The sequence below is a fragment of the Symphalangus syndactylus genome, chromosome 12, assembly GCF_028878055.3.
Source record: "Symphalangus syndactylus isolate Jambi chromosome 12, NHGRI_mSymSyn1-v2.1_pri, whole genome shotgun sequence".
NCBI classification, from domain to species: domain Eukaryota; kingdom Metazoa; phylum Chordata; class Mammalia; order Primates; family Hylobatidae; genus Symphalangus; species Symphalangus syndactylus.
In genome coordinates, this window is record NC_072441.2 from 78,867,862 (window position 1) to 78,889,857 (window position 21,996).

Below are 21,996 nucleotides of genomic sequence, written 5' to 3' on the forward strand. Positions count from 1 at the left end.
TTTTAAAAAGTTTTTTAAAAATAGAGACAAGGTCGCCGGGCGCGGTGGCTCACGCTTGTAATCCCAGCACTTTGGGAGGCCGAGGCGGGCGGATCACGAGGTCAGGAGATCGAGACCATGGTGAAACCCCGTCTCTACTAAAAAATATAAAAAATTAGCCGGGCGCGGTGGCGGGCGCCTGTAGTCCCAGCTACTCGGAGGCTGAGGCAGGAGAATGGCGTGAACCCGGGAGGCGGAGCTTGCAGTGAGCCGAGATTGCGCCACTGCACTCCAGCCCGGGCGACAGAGCGAGACTCTGTCTCAAAAAAAAAAAAAAAAATAGAGACAAGGTCTTGCTATGGCCCAGGCTGGTCTTGAACTCCTGGACTCCAGTGATCCTCCCACCTTGGCCTCCTAAAGTGCTGGGACTACAGGCATAAGCCACCTTGGCCCAGCCGATCCTTTGAGATTTAGTTCAAATTAAGGCAAGAAAGGGTAGTGATCAAAAAGTAGGTGTTTGAACTGAAGCTCTGCACTATGTCCTCAGGCAAGCCTCATTGCCTGAGTTTTTTTGTTTTTGTTTTTGTTTTTTGAGACACAGTCTTGCTCTGTCACCCAGACTGGAGTACAGTGACACGATCTTGACTCATTACAGCCTCCACCTCCCAGGTTCCAGCGATTCTCCTGCCTCAGCTTCCCAAGTAGTTGGGACTACAGGCATGTGCTGCCACACCAGGCTAATTTTTTTTTTTTTTTTTTTTTTGAGATGGAGTCTTGCTCTGTCGCCCAGGCTGGAGTGCAGTGGCGCAGTCTCGGCTCACTGCAAGCTCCGCCTCCCGGGTTCACGCCATTCTCCTGCCTCAGCCTCCGGAGTAGCTGGGACTACAGGCGCCCGCCACCGCGCCCGGCTAATTTTTTGTATTTTTAGTAGAGACGGGATTTCACCGTGGTCTCGATCTCCTGACTTCGTGATCCACCCGCCTCGGCCTCCCAAAGTGCTGGGATTACAGGTGTGAGCCACCGTGCCCGGCTACGCCAGGCTAATTTTTGTATTTTATTTTATTTTATTTTATTTTTTTTTTTTTTTTTTTTTTTTTTTTTTTTTGAGACGGAGTCTTGCTCTTTGGCCCAGGCTGGAGTGCAGTGGCGCAATCTCGGCTCACTGCAAGCTCCGCGTCCCGGGTTCACGCCATTCTCCTGCCTCAGCCTCTCCGAGTAGCTGGGACTACAGGCGCCCGCCACCACGCCCGGCTAATTTTTTGTATTTTTTAGTAGAGACGGGGTTTCACCGTGGTCTCGATCTCCTGACCTTGTGATCCGCCCGCCTCGGCCTCCCAAAGTGCTGGGATTACAAGCGTGAGCCACCGCGCCCGGCAAATTTTTGTATTTTAAATAGAGATGGGATTTCACCATGTTGGCCAGGCTGGTCTCAAACTCCTGACCTCAGGTGATCCAGTCGCCTCGGCCTCCCAAAGTGCTGGGAATACAGGCATGAGCCACCACACCCAGCCACCTGAGTTTTCTTTAAAAGAACATTGTAGAGGTTTTTTTTTTTAGTGTTGTAATAAATAATATACAAAGCAGTTAGCGTAGTACTTACCTCACAACAAAAGTGCTCAATATCTGATAACCATAATAAAGAAATACAACACCTCAAAGTCTTCCCTAACATTCCTAGGGAGAATACTATTTATTTGTGCTTCTAAATATTATGTTTATACTTCTATTTGATCATTTGTCACAAATTATATTATTTGCCCACATAAATGTGCATTCTTGGGAGCTAGAATGGTGCCCTATGCAATGTTTTATTGTCAGTGCCTAGCAAGTGCTCATCAATTTGTAAGTACTCAATATTTTTTTGATGAATGAATTATAGACAATAAGATATAGAGTGGCGTTCTCAAATTTTAACACGCAAGCTTTTAGAGAGTTTCTTTTTTTTTTGAGACGGAGTCTCGCTCTATCACCCAGGCTGGAGTGTAGAGGCACGATCTTGGCTCACTGCAACCTCCACCTCCCAGATTCAAGCAATTCTCCTGCCTCAGCCTCCCGAGTAGCTGGGATTACAGGAGTGCGCCACCATGCCCAGCTAATTTGTATTTTTAGTAGAGATGGGGTTTCACCATGTTGGCCAGTCTGGTCTTGAACTCCTGACCTCAGATGATCTGCCCGCCTCAGCCTAGCAAAGTGCTGGGATTACAGGCATGAGCCATCGCGCCTGGCTGAGAATTTCTTTAAAATGCAGCTTCCTCCTAACTCCAGAGACTGATTTACTAGGATCTGCATTTTAGCAAGGTACCCTCCTATCTCACACACACATTTTGGTGCAATGGTCTTTGCAATATACTTTGAGAAACATTGTATAAAGCATGACTTATTAAAACAGCACTTTGTCTTAAATAAAAATATTAGAAAAGTATAAACAATCCTAGTAAACAAATGTATTATTGTCCCTTGTGCTATAGATAAAGAAAGGGAGAACAATAAACCAATTATAAGCCCGCTTACATTTTTACACGTTAACTCTGTTATAGTCAGGCATGTCACCTACATTTGGAACTTAAGACTTTCAGCTCCTAAATTCAGGTGTCATTTGCAAGTAGATATTAGTAGGACAGATCATATTCATTCTCTTCATGGTAATAATGGTATAATTGGTTAATTTATTTTGATTGAGATGGAGACACTATTTAGGCTTTATAGTATTAGCTGGTGTTCATGTGGTCAGCCTTGATGTGTCCTGCCCCTCAGGCTATGCATGTTACAATTGTTTTTGTATCCTTCATTTTCTACATAGGATAAAACAGGCTGGTATGCTAGTGTAAAGGGGGAGGCATTACTAGCCTTGTATAGAAAGTCCTTATTTCCAATTAAAACAAATTAAGTTATAAAATTGTGCACAGAGAGACCAGAGAGCTGATAATTGATCTTTATTATACAGAAATGTGAAGGCCATAAGCATTAAATGAGAAGGAGTTTGGCAGTGAACGTTAGGCAGATTCAAACTGAAGATATCCTCGTCTTATTGAGATATAATATAAAAATAAACACTAAGAGTTTCAAGAAAGAACTCAATTCAACTTCTATCCCCCAATCAAGCTACAACTTTCCACAGGAAAACCTGGTTTCAATTCATGCCGAATTGTTCAAAGAAAAGTAAAAGCTAACTCAGGTAGAGACAACACATGGACTGGCTTTTGTCCTATTAGAGAGCCAGACTGAATCTGTTTTCAGCCTCACATTTAGAGTTTGTTTCCTACTACAATTTATATCTCTATTTACCTAAGAGATACCTAAAGTGAAAGACAAAAAAATGCTAACTGAGCTGGGGAATTTTTGTGGGGCTAAGTAGATTTGGCAGAGGAGAGAAATGAGTAAGTAATTCATTTAATTATTTCTAATCAAGAGGATTTAATGTCAGGTCTGGGTCATCTGTATTAGCCCTTTGACAGTTTGTTGTTCTATAATGGTCAAGAAGCACTATCCCATTAAAGTATAATAAATGCTTTACATCAGCACAGCTCAGTGCCCGTCCTCTTTATATCCTCAAATACTGGACTTTCAATATGCTTTCAATTTCAGCATGCTTTCAATACCAAATTAGCCCTTTAAATAGGATCTTTCTTAATAAAGCTTTTCATTGCCCTCACTACTGAAGTAAAAAACATGTTAGAGATTTGGCCAGAAAGATGGTTTTACTGAAATAAGACTAATGACTAGGAGCACATCTATGGATTAAATATAGACAAAACTACTCCCATAACTCTTAAATATAGACAGACTTTATTAATTTATGTAGGAAGCCAAAAATAGGAAAGAAAAAGATCTGGAGTTCAGATATACTGATATATTCAGCAACTGAAACTTACAATTCCTTCAATTCAGTCACAGCAGAGACATTTAAAGTAGTCTGGAGGCGTGGGTGCAGTAGCTTATGCCAGTAATCTCAGCACTTTGACTTTGGGAGGCTGAGGTGGAAGAATTGCTTGAGCACAGGAATTCAAGACCAGCCTGGGCAACAAAGCGAGACTCTGTCTCTCTAAAAAAGAAAAAAAAAAAAAGCTGAGTATGGCGGCACGTGCCTGTAGTCCCACTTAGTTGGGAGACTGAGGCAGGAGGATCCTTGAGCCCTGGAGGTCAAGGCTGCAGTCAGCTGTGATTGCACCACTGTACTCCTGCCTGGGCAAGAGCAAGACCCTGTCTCAAAAAAAAAGTGGCCTGGGGGAAACAGGACAGTCATATACCCCAAGAATGGAAATTTTCATGCCACCTCCCTTCCTTCCTTACAAATTCTAATGCTGATTGCATGAACGAGGTGTTGAGAGAGACTTTTCTTTTCTTAATTTAGACTTTTACCCTAGTGAATGAGGGAGCAAGAGAATGCTAACAGGGATGAGAGAATATAGTTCTGGCTCTAGGACTTTGAGATCCAGGTAATTGAATCTGGGACATTCTCATTAGGTTAGAAAAGGAAAGATGAGAAAATCACTAGCAGGATATGCAATTCCAGAGACCATCTGCTCCAAAAATTAGTTTTGTTTCTCATTGCTCCTTATTCAGCGACAGTTATTTCAATAAGCTACATTATTTAGCAGAGTCTGAGAGACAAAGGCTGTGAAAACATGTATTTAAGATAGAAAACAAACTTAGAAAAATATAATACTTCACTTTTTATCTCATTCACATTCTATAGCTGGAGAACTCAAAATCCCATTTAGATATTTCTGCTTATCCAAAAGCACACTGGATGAAACTAAACCACGAAATGGAAGAAATGTTCATTGGGTGTGTGTGGGTTCACCCAGTTTATCTACCTATGGAGTGGAAGTGTAGGGAGAAATAAGGTCTGCTTATAATGGTCAAGGTCTCGGCCGGGCACGGTGGCTCACGCTTGTAATCCCAGCACTTTGGGAGGCCGAGGCGGGCGGATCACGAGGTCAGGAGATCGAGACCATGGTGAAACCCCGTCTCTACTAAAAATACAAAAAATTAGCCGGGCGTGGTGGCGGGCGCCTGTAGTCCCAGCTACTCGGAGAGGCTGAGGCAGGAGAATGGCGTGAACCCGGGAGGCGGAGCTTGCAGTGAGCCGAGATAGCGCCATTGCACTCCAGCCTGGGCGACAGAGTGAGACTCCGTCTCAAAAAAAAAAAAAAAAAAAAAAAAAAAATAATAATGGTCAAGGTCTATGGAGAAGCCCTGAAGTTGCGCTCTCCAAATCACAAGTCTGATTCAAGAAAAGGAAACAAAAATGATGGAAACATCTGATCACACAAAACTCAGTGATGGGGTCTCTGACAGTCACCAGCCAGCAGGGGAAAAAAGGAGAAATCCACCTGCTGGCTTTAAGATTTATTGAAGGCTGCCAGCACAGCCCAGATCATTTCTGTGGCACTAGGCTTTGTCCCTTCCACTTCAGGGTCCAGTTCTACTAAGTCCTTGGCTCGATTCATTGCCACATCATACTTGTCATCTGTCAGAGAGGAGAAGACATTCTCTAGCACATCAGAGGAGTGGGCTAGCACCAGGAGTGCCAGTGTTCGCTTGTCCATACGCTGAGGGTCATTTACCCACCGCTCTAGTACACTATCTTGAAGTTTTTTCACTAGTCGCTGTTTCTCTGTTGTATTGGTCACTGGATGAGTAGTCATGTCAAATAGCAGGAAATTCTGCTTCTCAGTGGTTAGAATACCCTTCTCTACTAGGTTCTTTGCGATGCGCTCTCGCACATTTCTCAGCTGGTACTGTAATTTGAAGGGGTTCCAGGTCTCGCCTATGAGAAAAAAGAAATAGGACATAATGAACAGAGAGAGAAAAGCAAAATGAAACATGTAGTAGTTTGGAACCTTGAATGGCTAAAATGTTTAAAAGCATAATCTTCATTCCTCCATTCATTTAATCCTTAGTCCTTTATAATCTGGCTTTGACTCCAACCATATTTACATTAAACTAGCTTCAAAAAATGTCACCAAGGACTTCCATATTGCTAGAGCTTACAGACTTTATTTCTGTTTTTTTTTTTTTTTGAGACGGAGTCTCGCTCTGTCGCCCAGGCTGGAGTGCAGTGGCGCAATCTCGGCTCACTGCAAGCTCCACCTCCCGGGTCACGCCATTCTCCTGCCTCAGCCTCTCCGAGTAGCTGGGACTACAGGCACCCGCCACCACGCCCGGCTAATTTTTTGTATTTTTAGTAGAGACGGGGTTTCACCGTGGTCTCGATCTCCTGACCTCGTGATCCGCCCGCCTCGGCCTCCCAAAGTGCTGGGATTACAAGCGGGAGCCACCGCGCCTGGGCTTATTTCTGTTCTTATGTGACCTCTCTGTGACACTGTAATTATTTATGTATTTTTCAAATTCTCTTTAGGACACAAGTCTCTCCCGGATGATTTCTACTCTGTATTGCAGAAGTTCTATTTGCTGGTGAAGCTGAGAGGACTGAGGTTTCCTACCCTATTTGTAGAGCAGAAGCTCTATCGTAGGCCTGGTAGGCTGACAATATTTAGACTTCAATTGCTCCCATTCCAGCTTGTTCATAGATTAGAGATTCTGCAACAGAAAAGGCAAGTCAAGAAGACCAGGAGCTAACACCTCTTTCCCCCAGCACCTACTCATACAGCAGGTGGGTATCACTGTAGGAGAAGTGGGCCCTTGTGCAGAAGTTCTGCCCAGGAGGGAAGGAAGGCCTGAAGAATGAAGAGCTCCAAAGCTCTGCCTGAGAGGACTGACTTTATTTGAAACACAGTGTGGAGAATTCTATGCCTAAGGGTGTTGAAAACCATAGAGATCTTGGTGGAGAGCAATTACAAGGTGCTGCTAGCTCTGTGGCACTAGTATGACAAACCCAAATGGCAAAGCCTCCAGAAGTTTAACAGGCAGAACCAGAGAAACAGAAAGCCAAGAAAAGCCCTTCTGGAATCATGACCAACACTTGGGGTTGAGAAGACTGTGTGCTTGCACCAGGCTGCACCCACTCAGGAGCAATCAGAGCAGGACATGGAGCTTGACTTGAGAGTATTCCCCAGACCACACATAGATCTATCAAAAAAGGGTGGATGCTTCACTGGCACCAAGGGCTAAAGCACAACCACTGAACCAACACTGGCTGAACAATAAGCTACTCTAACTCAGAGGCAACTCCTAGGAAGCTAAGCTTAAAAATAATAATAATAGCCAGGTGTGGTGGTGCACGCCTGTAGTCCCAGCTACTTGGAGGCTTAGGCAGGAAAATCACTTGAACCCAGCAGGCGGAGGTTTCAGTCAGCTGAGATTGCACCACTGCACTCCAGCCTGAGTGACAGAGCGAGACTTCATGTCAAGAAATGAAAAACACAAAATAAAAATAAAATTAAAAAAATCACATGCACCCCTGGTGTCTGTCCAAGGATGTACTTACTCTCTGAGAAGAAATCAGAGAGGGAACTACCAAGCTGCTAGTTCCTCACTGAATGTGAGGCAAAATGTAAACTCCCTGATTTGTGATGGCTATGTCAAAATCACACACACATATCCAACAGTAAAGGATAAAAAAATTTAATTGGCGAAAAGGTCTTAAGCACACAACCTATGACTAATAAGTGGCTTCTACTGACCCACTGGCAACACACAGGGAGTTAGGCCAAAAGATAAAAACAAGAAAATATGAGCAGTGACATCAGAGGCTGCACACTACAAGAGAAACACTTCAGAGAGCTACTGCAGGCAAGTCACTAAGGAAACAATTACCAAGCAAACAACACAATCAACCTCTAGTGGGAAGGAGAAACCAGTATAGCAGGTGTCCCCAACCCCTGGACCATGGACTGGTACTGGTCTGTAGCCTGTTAGGAACCCGGCTGCACAGCAGGAGGTGAGCCATGGATGAGTAAAGTTGAGCTCTGCCTCCCGTCAGATCAGCAGTGGCATTAGGTTCCCACAGGAGTGTGAACCCTATTGTGAACTGCACATGGGAGGGATCTAGGTTGCATGTTCCTTGTGAGACTGATAAAATGCAATGCACTTGAATCATACCGAAACCATCCCCCCGTCTCCCACCCCAGTGGAAAAATTGTCTTCCATGAAACCTGTCCTGGTGCCAGAAAGGCTGGGGACAGCTGCAGTATAGTATCCAGAGTTGCACAATTATCTAAAATGTCTAGTTTTTGACAAAAAAGTATGAAGTATACAAAGAATAAATTGTGACCCATTGACCCTTTCAGAAGAAAAAAAGCAGGCAATGGAAACTGCCTTTGAGAACACTAAAATGTTGGACTTTACAAAGACTATAAAGCAGCTTTTATAAATATGTTCAAAGACCTAAGGGAAACCATGACTTATCATACAGAGAATATCAATAAAGAGAGAAATTATAAAAAAGAACCACTTAGGCCGGGTCCGGTGGCTCACGCCTGTAATCCCAGCACTTTGGGAGGCTGAGGTGGGTGGATCACTTGAGGCCAGGAGTTCAAGACAAGCCTGGCCAACATGGTGAAAACCCATCTCTACTAAAAATACAAAAATTAGCCAGGTATGGTGGGCACCTGTAATCCCAGCTGCTCAGGAGGCTGAGGTAGAGAATCGCTTGAACCTGGGAGGTGGAGGCTGCCATGAGCTGAGATAGCATCACTGCACTCCAGCCTGTGTAACAAAGCAAGACTCCATCTCAAAAAAACAAAAACAAAAAAACCATTTAGAAATCCTAGAGTTTAAAAGTACAACAAACAGACTGGGCATGGTGGCTCACGTTTATAATCCCAGCACTTTGGGAGGCTGAGGCAGGCGGATTACTTGAAGCTAAGAGTTTGAGACCAGCCTGGCCAATATGGCGAAACCCTGTCTCTACTAAAAATACAAAATTAGCCGGGTATGGTGGTGTGTGCCTGTAGTTCCAGCTACTCAGGAGGCTGAGGCAGGAGAATCACTTGAACCCAGGAGGCGGAGGTTGCAATGAGCCAAGATCACACCATTACACTCCAGCCTGGGTGACAGAGCAAAACTCAAAAAAAAAAAAATTACAACAAACAAAATGAAAAATTCACTCAAGGGACCCAACAAGAGATCTGAGCTGGCAAAATAAAGAATTAGCAAACTTAGAGATCAAAGAAATTATGTAATATGAAGAACAAGGAGAAAAGAGAATGAAGAAAAATGAACAGACTCAGAGAAATATAAAGTATCATCAACTTGACAAACATACATAAAACGGAAGCACCAGAAGGAAAGGAGAGAAAGAGGCAGAAAAAATACTCAAGGAAGTAATGGCTAAAATCTTGCCAAACATGATGAAAAACACTCAACCACACATTGGAGAAGCTCAACAAACTCCAAGTTGGATGAACACAAAGAGACCCATATCCAACATCATAGTAAAAATGTTGAAAACCAAAAATAAGTGGAAAATCATGAAAGCAGAAGAGAAAAATGACTTATCACATCACAGTGGAACTTTGTAAGCTTAATAACTGACTTCCCATTAGAAAAAATGCAGGCCAGAAGAATGAGTAGACTTAATTCAAAGTGAGGGTAGAAACTATTAGCCAACAATCTTATAACTGGCAAACTATCTTTCAGAAATAAAAGCAAAGCAGGTGTGGTGGCATGCACCTGTAGTCCCAGCTACTCAGGAGGCTGGGGCAGGAGAATCACTTGAACCCAGGAAGTGGAGGTTGCAGTGAGCTGAGATCGTCCCACTGCACTCCAGACTGGGTGACAGAGTGAGACTCTGTCTCAAAAAAAAAAAAAAAAAACAAAAAAAAACCCAAAAAACCAAAACAAAAATGAAGGCAAAGAAAAATTTCTAAAAAGGAGAAAAAATAAATACATTCCTAGATAAAAACATCTGAAAGAGTTCACTGCTAGCAGACCTGCCTTGTAAGAAATATTAATACTAAAACTAAAGGGAAGTTGTTAAGGCTGAGAGCAGGATACACTAGACAGTAATTTGAATCCACATGAACAAACAGTAAAAGTAATTATGTAAGTAATAAAAAAGATGGTATAATTGAATACTTCATCTCAACTGATTTATAAAGCAATTGCACAAAACAATATTTATATAATTGTTGAGTTATAATTTTTAACTTTTTAAACTTTTTTTTTTTTTTTCTTTTTTTTTTTTGAGACGGAGTCTTTCTCTGTTCCCTAGGCTGGAGTGCAGTGGCGCGATCTCGGCTCACTGCAACCTCCGCCTCCCGGGTTCACGCCATTCTCCCGCCTCAGCCTCCCAAGTAGCTTGGACTACAGGCACCCGCCAACATGCCCGGCTAATTTTTTGTATTTTTAGTAGAGACGAGGTTTCACTGTGTTAGCCAGGATGGTCTCGATCTCCTGACCTCGTGATCCGCCCGCCTCGGCCTCCCAAAGTGCTGGGATTACAGGCTTGAGCCACCGCGCCCGGCCAACTTTTTAAACTTTTGCATGAGGTTATAACATATAGAAATGTAATAATAGCACAAAGAAAGAGGGTGGGAAAAAATTGTGTTGGAGTAAGGAAAATGACAACAGATGGTAACTTGAATCCACAGGAAGAAATGAAGAAAACCAGAAATGGTAAATAAGGAGGTTAATATAACAAACTCTGTAAGTATAATTTGTGCTTTCTTGTCTTCTTTAATAATTACAACAACGATTGTTGAATTTGTAACACATAGAGATGTAATACGTATAACAATACTGGCATGGTGGGCCCATGCCTGTAATCCCAGAACTTTGGGATGCCAAGGTGGGCAGATTGCTTGAGCCCAGCAGTTTAAGACCAGCCTGGGTAACATAGTGAAACTTTGTCTAAAAAAAAACAACAAAAAACAACAATAAAAGAAACACAAAGGCCGGGCGCGGTGGCTCACGCTTGTAATCCCAGCACTTTGGGAGGCCGAGGCGGGTGGATCACGAGGTCAGGAGATCGAGACCACAGTGAAACTCCGTCTCTACTAAAAATACAAAAAAAATTAGCCGGGCGTGGTGGCGGGCGCCTGTAGTCCCAGCTACTCGGAGAGGCTGAGGCAGGAGAATGGCGTGAACCCGGGAGGCGGAGCTTGCAGTGAGCCGAGATCGCGCCACTGCACTCCAGCCTGGGTGACAGAGCGAGACTCTGTCTCAAAAAAAAAAAAAAAAAGAAAAGAAAAGAAACATATAGCAATATTAACACAAAAAGAGGGAGAGGGAATAGAGTTATATAGAAGTAAAGTTTCCTTGGAATTAAACTTGGTATAAATTTTTTTTTTTTTTTTTTTTTGAGACGGAGTCTCACACTGTCACCCTAGCTGGAGTGCAATGGCGCGATCTTGGCTCACTGCAACCTCCGCCTGCCGGGTTCAAGTGATTCTCCTGCCTCAGCCTCCTATGTTAGATTTACTGGAGAAAGACTTGAAAGCAGGCCGGGCGCGGTGGCTCACGCCTGTAATCCCAGCACTTTGGGAGGCCGAGGCGGGTGGATCACGAGGTCAGGAGATCGAGACCATCCTGGCTAACACGGTGAAACCCCGTCTCTACTAAAAATACAAAAAAAAATTAGCCGGGCGAGGTGGCGGGCGCCTGTAGTCCCAGCTACGCGGGAGGCTGAGGCAGGAGAATGGCGTGAACCCCGGGGGGCGGAGCCTGCAGTGAGCTGAGATCGCGCCACTGCATTCCAGCCTGGGTGAAAGAGCGAGACTCCGTCTCAAAAAAAAAAAAAAAAAAAAAGAAAGTCTTGAAAGCAACTTTTTTTTTTTTTTTTGAGATAGGGTCTTGCTTTGTTGCCAGGCTGCACTGGAGTGGTGTGATCTTGGCTCACTGCAGCCACCACCTCCCCAGCCCAAGTGATCCTCCCGTCTCAGCCTCCTGAGTAGCTGGGACTATAGGCATGTACCACCATGTTCAGCTAATTTTATGTTTTGTAGAGATGAGGTCTCACTGTTGACCAGGCTAGTCTCAAATTCCTGGACTCAAGTGCTCTTCCCACCTAAGTATCCCAAAGTACTGGGATTACAGGTGCGAGCCACCACACTCACTACAACTATTTTTTTTTTTTTTTTTTTTGAGATAGAGTTTCACTCTCGTCACCCAGGCTGGAGTGCAGCGGTACAATCTTGGCCCACTGCAACCTCCACCTCCCAGGTTCAGGTGATTCTCCTGCCTGAGCTTCCCAAGTAGCTGGGATTACAGGTGCCCGCCACCACGCCCAGCAAATTTTTGTATTTTCAGTACAGACGGGGTTTCACCATGTTGGCCATGCTGGTCTTGAACTCCTGACCTCCAGTGATCCACCCGCCTTGGCCTTCCAAAGTGCTGGGATTACAGGTGTGAGCCACTGCGTCCAGCCACAACTGTCTTAAAGATGCTCAAATATTAAAAAAAAATATGGATAAAGACAGGAAAATAATGTATAAACAAAATGATAATATCAATAAAGAGATAGAGAAAGGGACCAAAAGGAAATTTTGGAGCTAAAACTTATAATAACTGAAATAAAAAAACATACTGGGGGGCTGGGCGCGGTGGCTCATGCCTGTAATCCCAGCACTTTGGGAGGCCAAGGTGGGTGAGTCACTTGAGGTCAGGAGTTCAAGACCAGCCTGGCCAATATAGGGAAACCCTATCTCTACTGAAAATACAAAAATTAGCCAGTGTGGTGGTGGGAGCCTGTAATCCCTGCTACTCGGGAGGCTGAGGCAGGGAGAAGTGCTTGAACCTAGGAGGCAGAGGTTGCAGTGAGCCAAGATTGTGCCACTGCATTCCAGCCTGGGAGACAGAGCGAGACATTCCATTTCCAAACAAACAAACAAACCAACCAAAAAACAAATTTGAAGAAGCAGAAGAAATAATCAGCAAGCAGTTCCCTGTTAGGATACACCCTCCAAATCAACAGGGAAATACTATAGCTACATTTGAGCCTTTTCCTTTTAAGTTTGGGAAACGCCATGAGGGGACCATCTGGGGCCCGTTCCAAACCGGGGCATTTCCAGCTTAGGCCATTCCCTCACCCCTGTACAATGTCTGTCCCCCGCCATAGCCGGTAGTGCTGCAGTAGATTTATGCTGCACAAAAGCTGTGAGCCTTCTGCCTGGGGAACCCCTGCAAAAGGTCCCAACAGGAGTCTGTGGACTCTTGCCAGAGGGAACGATAAGATTACTTCTAGGAAGATCTAGTTTAAGTTTAAAAGGAGTACAAATACATACAGGAGTCCTTGATTCAGATTACAGTGGGGAAATTCAAATTGTTGTATCTGCTTCTGTTCCCTGGAAAGCAGAGCCAGGAGAGCGTATAGCACAGCTCTTGATTGTGCCGTATGTGGAAACGGGGAAAAGTGACATTAAATGAACAGGAGGATTTTGAAGCACAAATAAACAAGGCAAAGCTGCTTATTGGATGAATCAAATTACTGATAAATGTCCTACCTGTGAAATAACTACTCAGGGAAAGAAATTTAAAGGTTTGGTAGATATAGGAGCAGACATTTCAATCATTTCTCTACAGCACTGGCCGTCCACGTGGCCAATTCAACCCGCTCAATTTAACACAGTTGGAGTTGGTAAGGCCCCTGAAGTGTATCAAAGTAGTTACATTTTCCATTGTGAAGGGCCCAATGGATAATCTGGGACTATTCAACCAGTTATAACTTATGTACCTATAAATTTAGGGAGAAGAGATTTATTACAATAATGGGGAGCACAAGTTCTAATTCCAGAGCAATTATATAGCCCTCAGAATCAACACATGATGCATGAAATAGGGTATGTCCCTGGTATGGGACTAGGAAAAAATTCGCAAGGTTTGAAGGAACCGCTTCAAGCGGAAAGACAAAGTTCCTGCCAAGGTTTAGGATATCATTTTTGACGGCGGCCATTGTTAAGCCTCTGGAGCCTATACCTTTAAAATGGTTAACAGATAAGCCAATTTGGATAGAATGATGGCCACTAAGTAAAGAGAAACTAGAGGCTTTAATGATGGCCACTAAGTAAAGAGAAACTAGAGGCTTTAAAGGACTTCCCTCCCTCCCTCCCTCCCTCCCTCCCTCCCTCTCTCTCTCTCTCTCTCTCTCTCTCTTTCTTTCTTTCTTTCTTTCTTTCTTTCTTTCTTTCCCTCTCTGGCCCAGGCTACAATCTACTCGGCTTGCTGCTGCCCGCGCCGCGGACTGCCTGGGACTGCCGGCGCCCGCCACCGCTGCCTGCCTTTTCTCCTTTGGATGCAGGCACGCGTTCACCATCTTGGCCACGCTGGTCGCCAGCTCCTGACGCCGAGTGCTCTGCCCGCCTCAGCCTCCCGAGGTACTGGGACTACAGACGGAGTCTCGCTCACCCAGTGCTCGGTGTTGCCCGGGCTGAAGGGCAGTGGTGTGGTCTGGCCTCGCGGCAGCCTCTACCCCCCGGCCGCCTGCCTTGGCCTGCCAGGGTGCTGGGATTGCAGCCCCTGCCCGGCCGCTGCCCCATCTGGAAGGTGGGGAGCGCCTCTGCCCGGCCGCCCCGTCTGGGAGGTGAGGAGCACCTCTGCCCGGCCGCCCCGTCTGGGAGGTGAGGAGCGCCTCTGCCCGGCCGCCCCGTCTGGGAAGTGAGGAGCGCCTCTGCCCGGCCACCCACCGTCTGGGAAGTGAGGAGCGCCTCTGCCCGGCCACCCACCGTCTGGGAAGTGAGGAGCGCCTCTGCCCGGCCACCCACCGTCTGGGAAGTGAGGAGCGCCTCTGCCCGGCCACCCACCGTCTGGGAAGTGAGGAGCGCCTCTGCCCGGCCACCCACCGTCTGGGAAGTGAGGAGCGCCTCTGCCCGGCCACCCACCGTCTGGGAAGTGAGGAGCGCCTCTGCCCGGCCGCCCCATCCGGGAAGAAGTGAGGAGCGCCTCTGCCCGGCCGCCCCGACCGGGAAGAAGTGAGGAGCGCCTCTGCCCGGCCGCCCCGTCCGGGAAGAAGTGAGGAGCGCCTCTGCCCGGCCGCCCCGTCTGGGAAGTGAGGAGCGCCTCTGCCCGGCCGCCCCGTCCGGGAAGAAATGAGGAGCGCCTCTGCCCGGCCGCCCCGTCCGGGAAGAAGTGAGGAGCGCCTCTGCCCGGCCGCCCCGTCCGGGAAGAAGTGAGGAGCGCCTCTGCCCGGCCGCCCCGTCCGGGAAGAAGTGAGGAGCGCCTCTGCCCGGCCGCCCATCGTCTGGGAGGTGAGGAGCGCCTCTGCCAGGCCACCCATCGTCTGGGAGGTGAGGAGCGCCTCTGCCCGGCCACCCATCATCTGGAAAGTGAGGAGCGCCTCTGCCCGGCTGCCCCATCTGGGAAGTGAGGAGTGCCTCTGCCCGGACACCCATCGTCTGGGAGATGAGGAGCGCCTCTGCCCGGCCGCCCATCGTCTGGGAAGTGAGGAGCGCCTCTGCCCGGCCACCCATCGTCTGGGAAGTGAGGAGCGCCTCTGCCCGGCCACCTATCGTCTGGGAAGAAGTGAGGAGCGTCTCTGCCTGGCCGCCCCGTCTGGGAAGTGAGGAGCCCCTCTGCCCGGCCGCCCCGTGTCTGGGTAGAAGTGAGGAGCTCCTCTGCCTGGCCGCTCCGTCTGGGAGGTCTACCACGGAGGCCAGAAGCAATGTGGGGGCTGGACGTGGTGGCTCACGCCTGTGGTCCCGGCACTCTAGGGGGCGAGGCGGGTTGATCACTTCGGACTAGGAGTTCGAGACCAGTCTGGCCAACTTGGCGAAACATGAAGAATACAACAGACAAACCAACCAACCAACTCAATGACAACAAAACAGGTCTACCCTGGAGTCATACTCTAATTTTTTCTATTTTCCTCCCTTTCTGATCCTTTATCCCACTTTCTTTTTCTTCCTCTTCCTTCTCCCTCTTCTTTGTCAAATAGAGGATTGAGTTATTATCACTGATCCATATAAAGTCCCTCTCTCATTTATTTTAACTCCCACCCCCATTTCTATTCCCCGACTTCCCATGTGCAACCTTCCTAATATGTTTGATACGCATCTTTTTGTTTGTATGTATTTTTAGAAAATGTTTATTGTTTTTGTATGCAAAAAAAATTAATAAAAAAAAAAAAGAAAAAAAAATAAATAAATAAAGGACTTCGTTAATGAACAATTAGAAAACGGACACAGCTCCAACATTTTCCTCTTGGAATTCTCCAGTTTTCGTAATTAAGAAAAAATCAAGTAAATGGAGAATGTTAACAGATCTTAGAGCCATCAATTCAGTTATACAACCTGTAGGAGCATTACAGCCACGACTTCCTTCTCCTACTACAATTCTGAAAAATTGGCCTTTAATAGTCATAGATTTAAAAGACTGTTTCTTTACTATCCCCTTAGCTGAGCAAGACTGTGAATGGTTTGCATTTACAATTCCTGCAGTAAACAACCTGCAGCCTGCTAAGCATTTTCACTGGAAAGTGTTGCCACAAGGCATGTTAAACAGTCCAACAATTTGCCAGACTTATGTTGGGCAAACAATTGAACCTACTCGTAAAAAATTTTCACAGTGTTACATTATTCATTATATGGATGATATACTTTGTGCTGCCCCCACTCGAGAAATATTACTCCAATGTTATGATCACTTGCAAAATTCGATTTCTCGTGCTGGTTTAATTACAGCTCCTGACAAAAGTCAGACTACTACGCCTTACTCCTACTTGGGGACCTTAGTAAATGACACTACCATTGTGCCACAAGAAGTAGCCATACGTAGGGATCAATTGAAAACATTAAATGACTTTCAAAAATTACTAGGGGACATTAATTGGATACGACCTGCTCTAGGCATCCCTACCTATGCCATGAGCAATCTATTTTCTATCCTTAGAGGAGTTTCTAGTCTCACTAGCCCTCAGCAATTAACAAAAGAAGCTGAGGCAGAGCTGCAGCAAATCGAAAAGCAAGTCCATAAAGCTAAAATAAATAGAATAGATTCAGAGAAGACTCTAGATTTGCTAATTTTTCCAACTCAGCATTCACCTACTGGTGTTATTGTCCAAGAGCAGGACTGAGTAGAATGGCTTTTTCTTCCACATACTAATTCACAGACTCTAACTCCTTATTTGGATCAAATTGCTACTATGATAGGAAATGGGAGAACTCGGATTGTTAAATTACAGGGATATGATCCTGAAAAAATTATTGTCCCTCTCACAAAGGCACAAATACAGCAAGCTTTTATAAATAGTCTTACTTGGCAAACCCACTTAGCTGACTTTGTGGGTATTCTCGATAATCTTTTTCCTAAAACGAAACTGTTTCAATTTTTGAAATTAACTAATTGGATTCTCCCTAGAATAACTAAATTTAAACCAATTGAAGGTGCTGAGAATGTTTTTACAGATGGGTCTGGTAATGGTAAAGCTTCTTATTCTGGCTCTAAAGGTAAAGTTTTCCGGACGCCCTATACTTCTCCTCAAAAAGCAGAGCTTGTAGCTATAACTGAGGTACTGACTGCTTTTAATTTGCCTATTCATGTGATTTCTGATTCTTCATACATGGTTCATTCCACACAGTTAATTGAAAATGCTCAGTTACGATTTCATACAGATGAACAACTGATGACTTTATTTACCCAGTTGCAAATGGCAGTTAGAAGTAGAATGCACCCTTTTTACATCACTCACATTAGGGCTCATAAACCTCTTCCCAGCCGGGCGCAGTGGCTCACGCTTGTAATCCCAGCACTTTGGGAGGCCGAGGCGGGTGGATCACGAGGTCAGGAGATCGAGACCATGGTGAAACCCCGTCTCTACTAAAAATACAAAAAATTAGCCGGGCGTGGTGGCGGGCGCCTGTAGTCCCAGCTACTCGGAGAGGCTGAGGCAGGAGAATGGCGTGAACCCGGGAGGCGGAGCTTGCAGTGAGCCGAGACTGCGCCACTGCACTCCAGCCTGGGTGAAAAAAAAAAAAAAAAAAACCTCTTCCCAGACATTTAACTGAAGGGAATCAAATGGCTGATTGCCTAGTTGCTAATGCGGTACCTAATGCTAAACACTTTCACAATTTAACCCATGTTAATGCCTCTGGTCTCAAACGCAGATACAGCATTACCTGGAAAGAAGCTAAAGCTATTATCCAGCGATGCCCAACTTGTCAAATGGTATATTCCTCATCTTTTACAGGAGGAGTTAATCCTTGAGGACTGGAACCTAATTCTTTTTGGCAAATGGATGTCACACATGTTCCCTCATTTGGGAGACTAGCTTATGTACACGTATGTGTGGACACCTTTTATCACTTTGTCTGGGCTACATGCCAATCAGGAGAGTCTCCTGCCTATGTTAAACGTCACCTTTTTTTTTTTTTTTTTTTGAGACGGAGTCTCGCTGTCTTCCAGGCTGGAGTGCAGTGGCGCAATCTTGGCTCACTGCAGGTTCCACCCCCGGGGTTCACGCCATTCTCCTGCCTCAGCCTCCTGAGTAGCTGGGACTACAGGCGCCCGCCCCCTTGCCCGGCTAATTTTTTGTATTTTTAGTAGAGACGGGGTTTCCCTGTGTTAGCCAGGATGGTCTCGATCTCCTGACCTCGTGATCCACCTGCCTCGGCCTCCCAAAGTGCTGGGATTACAGGCGTGAGCCACCGCGCCCGGCCGAAGGTCACCTTTTGCAGTGTTTGTGGTGATGAGCATTCCAGCTTCTATTAAAACAGATAATGCCCCAGGCTATACTAGCCAAGCTCTAGCTACATTTTTCTCTATATGGAATATTAAACACATTACTGATAATTCTCAAGGAAAAGCCATAGTGGAAAGAATGAATCTCTCCCTGAAACAGCAGTTGCAAAAACAAAACTTGGGGGGAAATGGGGATTACGGGACACCCCATACACAACTGAATCTAGCATCATTAATTTTAAATTTTTTGAGCCTGCCTAAAGGCCAGATGTTAGCAGCAGCTGAACAGCATCTAACCAGCTGCAAAGACAGAAGCAAAACAACTGGTTTGGTGGAGAGATCTGATAACAAAAAGTTGGGAAATAGGTAAAATAATAACTTGGGATAGAGGTTATGCTTGTGTTTCTCCAGGACCGAATCAACAGCTGATTTGGATACCATCAAGACACCTGAAACCTTATCATGAGCCAGATGCTGAAGAAGAGATTCTGGGAGGATCCCGAAGACCCCCCGGTTGCAGCCATGTCGAGACTGATGCTGAGGAGGACCCCAACTGTCATGAGCAACACCAGTTGAACACAGCCACCCACCTGAGGACAGACGAAGAAGCTGTCACAGATGGAGGAAGAAAACCTGAGGAAATCGGGATAACCAGTCACAATGAGTAATTTAATGGTAGCTATGATAGTGGTGATCACCATTGCTGTGAGTATTCCTTCAACAAGGGCTGACACAGAGAACAATTATACTTATTGGGCATATTTATCAATCTTGGCTGGCAATAATGCCTGGATGTAATCACTCTGACACAGTTACACATGCTTTCTGATCTCAGTATTTACCATAATAAATCTGCTCCTATAACTGAGGCATACCTCCCTCAAAAACCTATTTGTAAACAAAATTGAACCTGGCCAGAAAAAATGAACGTACTTGTTTAGGAAGATTACATTGCAGAACAGGAAAAGGTGCTGTGCAATGATTCCTATGGAATCATTATTTATTGGTCCCCTAAGGGGATGTTTAGCTTGAATTGCACCTCTCACTTTGCCTGTCATGGCCACACTATGTTCAGCTGGTCTAAACAAAATGGTCAGATGGTAGAAATGGTAAGAAGTATGGCAAGAGTTCCTATTATCTGGAAACATGGTGGCAGAGTGGCACCTCAACCTCAAATGATATGGCCCACTGTAGGAGGTAAACATAAGGATTTGTGGAAACTATTAATGGTTCTTAATAAGATCCAAATTTGGGAAAGAATAAAAAAGCATCTAGAAGGCCACTCTACAAACTTGTCTTTGGATATTGCAAAATTAAAAGAACAAATATTTTAAGCATCCCAGGCACACCTGACCTTAATGCCAGGAACTGGAGTGCTTGAAGGAGCTGCAGACAGATTAACAGCTAGTAACCCATTAAAATAGATTAAAACACTTGGAAGCCCTTTGATTTCAATGATGATTGTGTTATTAATCTGTGTTGTTTGTCTCTGTATAGTCTGCAGATGTGGATCCTGACTCCTGTGAGAAGTAGCTCACCTTGATAAAGCTGCCTTTGCTTTTATTGCTTTGTAAAACAAAGAAGGGGGACATGTTGGGAATAGGCCCCCAAAATCTGGCCATAAACTGGCCCCAAAACTGGCCATAAACAAAATCTCTGCAGCACTGTGACATGCTCGTTATGGCCTTGACGCCCACCCTGGAAGGTTGTGGGTTTACCCGAATGAGGGCAAGGAACACCTGGCCCACCCAGGGTGGGAAACCACTTAAGGTGTTCTTTTTTTTTTTTTTTTTTTGAGACAGAGTCTTGCTCTTTCGCCCAGGCTGGAGTGCAGTGGCGCAATCTCGGCTCACTGCAATTTCCGCGTCCCGGGTTCACGCCATTCTCCTGCCTCAGCCTCTCCGAGTAGCTGGGACTACAGGCGCCCGCCACCACGCCCGGCTAATTTTTTGTATTTTTTAGTAGAGACAGGGTTTCACCGTGGTCTCGATCTCCTGACCTTGTGATCCGCCCGCCTCGGCCTCCCAAAGTGCTGGGATTACAAGCGTGAGCCACCGCGCCCGGCCCCACTTAAGGTGTTCTTAAACCACAAACAATAGCATGAGAGATCTGTGCCTTAAGGACATATTCATGCTGCAGATAACTAGCCAGAGCCCGTCCCTTTATTTCGGCCCATCCCTTTATTTCCTATAAGGAATACTTTTAGTAAACCTTATGACTGGCTTGCTGTCAATAAATATGTGGGTAAATCTCTGTTCAAGGGTCTCAGCTCTGAAGGCTGTGAGACCCCTGATTTCCCACTCCACACTCTATATTTCTCTGCATGTGTGTCTTTAATTCCTCTAGCGCCACTGGGTTAGGGTCTCCACAACCAAGCTGGTCTCAGCAAGATTAATATCCAGAATATATATAAAGAACTTCTGGCCAGGCACGGTGGCTCATGCCTGTAATCCCAGCACTTTGGGAGACCAAGATGGGTAGACTGTCTGAGCTCAGGAGTTCAGAGACCAGCCTGGGCAACACAGCAAAACCCCATCTCCACCAAAAATACAAAAAATTAGCCAGGAGTGATGGTGCGCGCCCATAGTCCCAGTTACTCGGGAGGCTGAGGTGGGAGGATCCTTGAGCCCGGGAGATAGAGGTTGCAGTGAGCCGAGATTGCACCACTGCACTCCATCCTGGGTAACAGAGTGAGACCGCATCTCATAAATAAATACAAAAAAACCTCAACAACAACAAAACAATCAAACTTAAAAATGGGAAAAGTATTTTATATTTCTCCAAAGAAGATATATAAATGGTCAGTAAGCACACAAAAATATGCTCAATATTTTTAGTCATTAGGAATGACATGAAAACTATTTTCATTTGAAAATAAAAATCAAAACCACAATGAGATAACATTTTAAGCCTACTCGGATGCCTATAATTAAAAAAAGAAAAGAAAGAGAAGAACAAGTGGTAATCAGGATGTGGACAAATTGAAACCCTGGTGCACTACTGGTGGGAATATAAAACGGTGCAGTCTCTGTGGAAATGTTTGGTGATTTCTCAAAAGGTTAAACATAAAACTGCCATATGACCCAGCAATTCTATTCCTAGGTATATATCCATAAGAATTAAAAGCAGGAAGTTGAACAGATATTTGTGTATCAATGTTCACAGCAGCATTATTCCCAATAGCCAAAAGGTAGAAACAAGGCAAGTGTCCATCAACAGATGAATGGTTAAACAAAAGTGTTATATACATACAATGGAATATCACTCAGCCATAAAAAGGAATGAAATTTTGATATATGCTGTCACACGAATGGACCTTGAAAACATTATGCTTAGTGAATAAGCTCGGCAAAGTAATGACAGATATTGTATGATTCTACTTATATGAGGTACCTAGAGTAAGCAAATTCATAGAAACAAAGTTGAATAGAGGTTGCCAGGGACTAGGGGGAGAGAGAAAGAGGAAGTTATCATTTAATAGGTACAAAGTTTTAATGGGTA

General features: G+C 45.2%; 1 protein-coding gene across 6 annotated transcripts in view; it reads right to left on the reverse strand.

Moving 5' to 3' along the window:
• Window positions 1–2,895: 2,895 nt before the first annotated feature.
• The window catches only part of LOC134734253 (HORMA domain-containing protein 1), an 84,369-nt gene continuing 65,268 nt past the window's right edge, over window positions 2,896–21,996 (reverse strand). For all 6 annotated transcript variants that reach the window (XM_063626081.1, XM_063626082.1, XM_063626079.1 and 3 more), the window contains one exon: window positions 2,896–5,752. In XM_063626081.1, coding sequence (XP_063482151.1) covers window positions 5,325–5,752 — 428 coding nt within the window. In that variant the 3' untranslated portion in view covers window positions 2,896–5,324. The remainder of the gene's footprint in view (window positions 5,753–21,996) is intronic.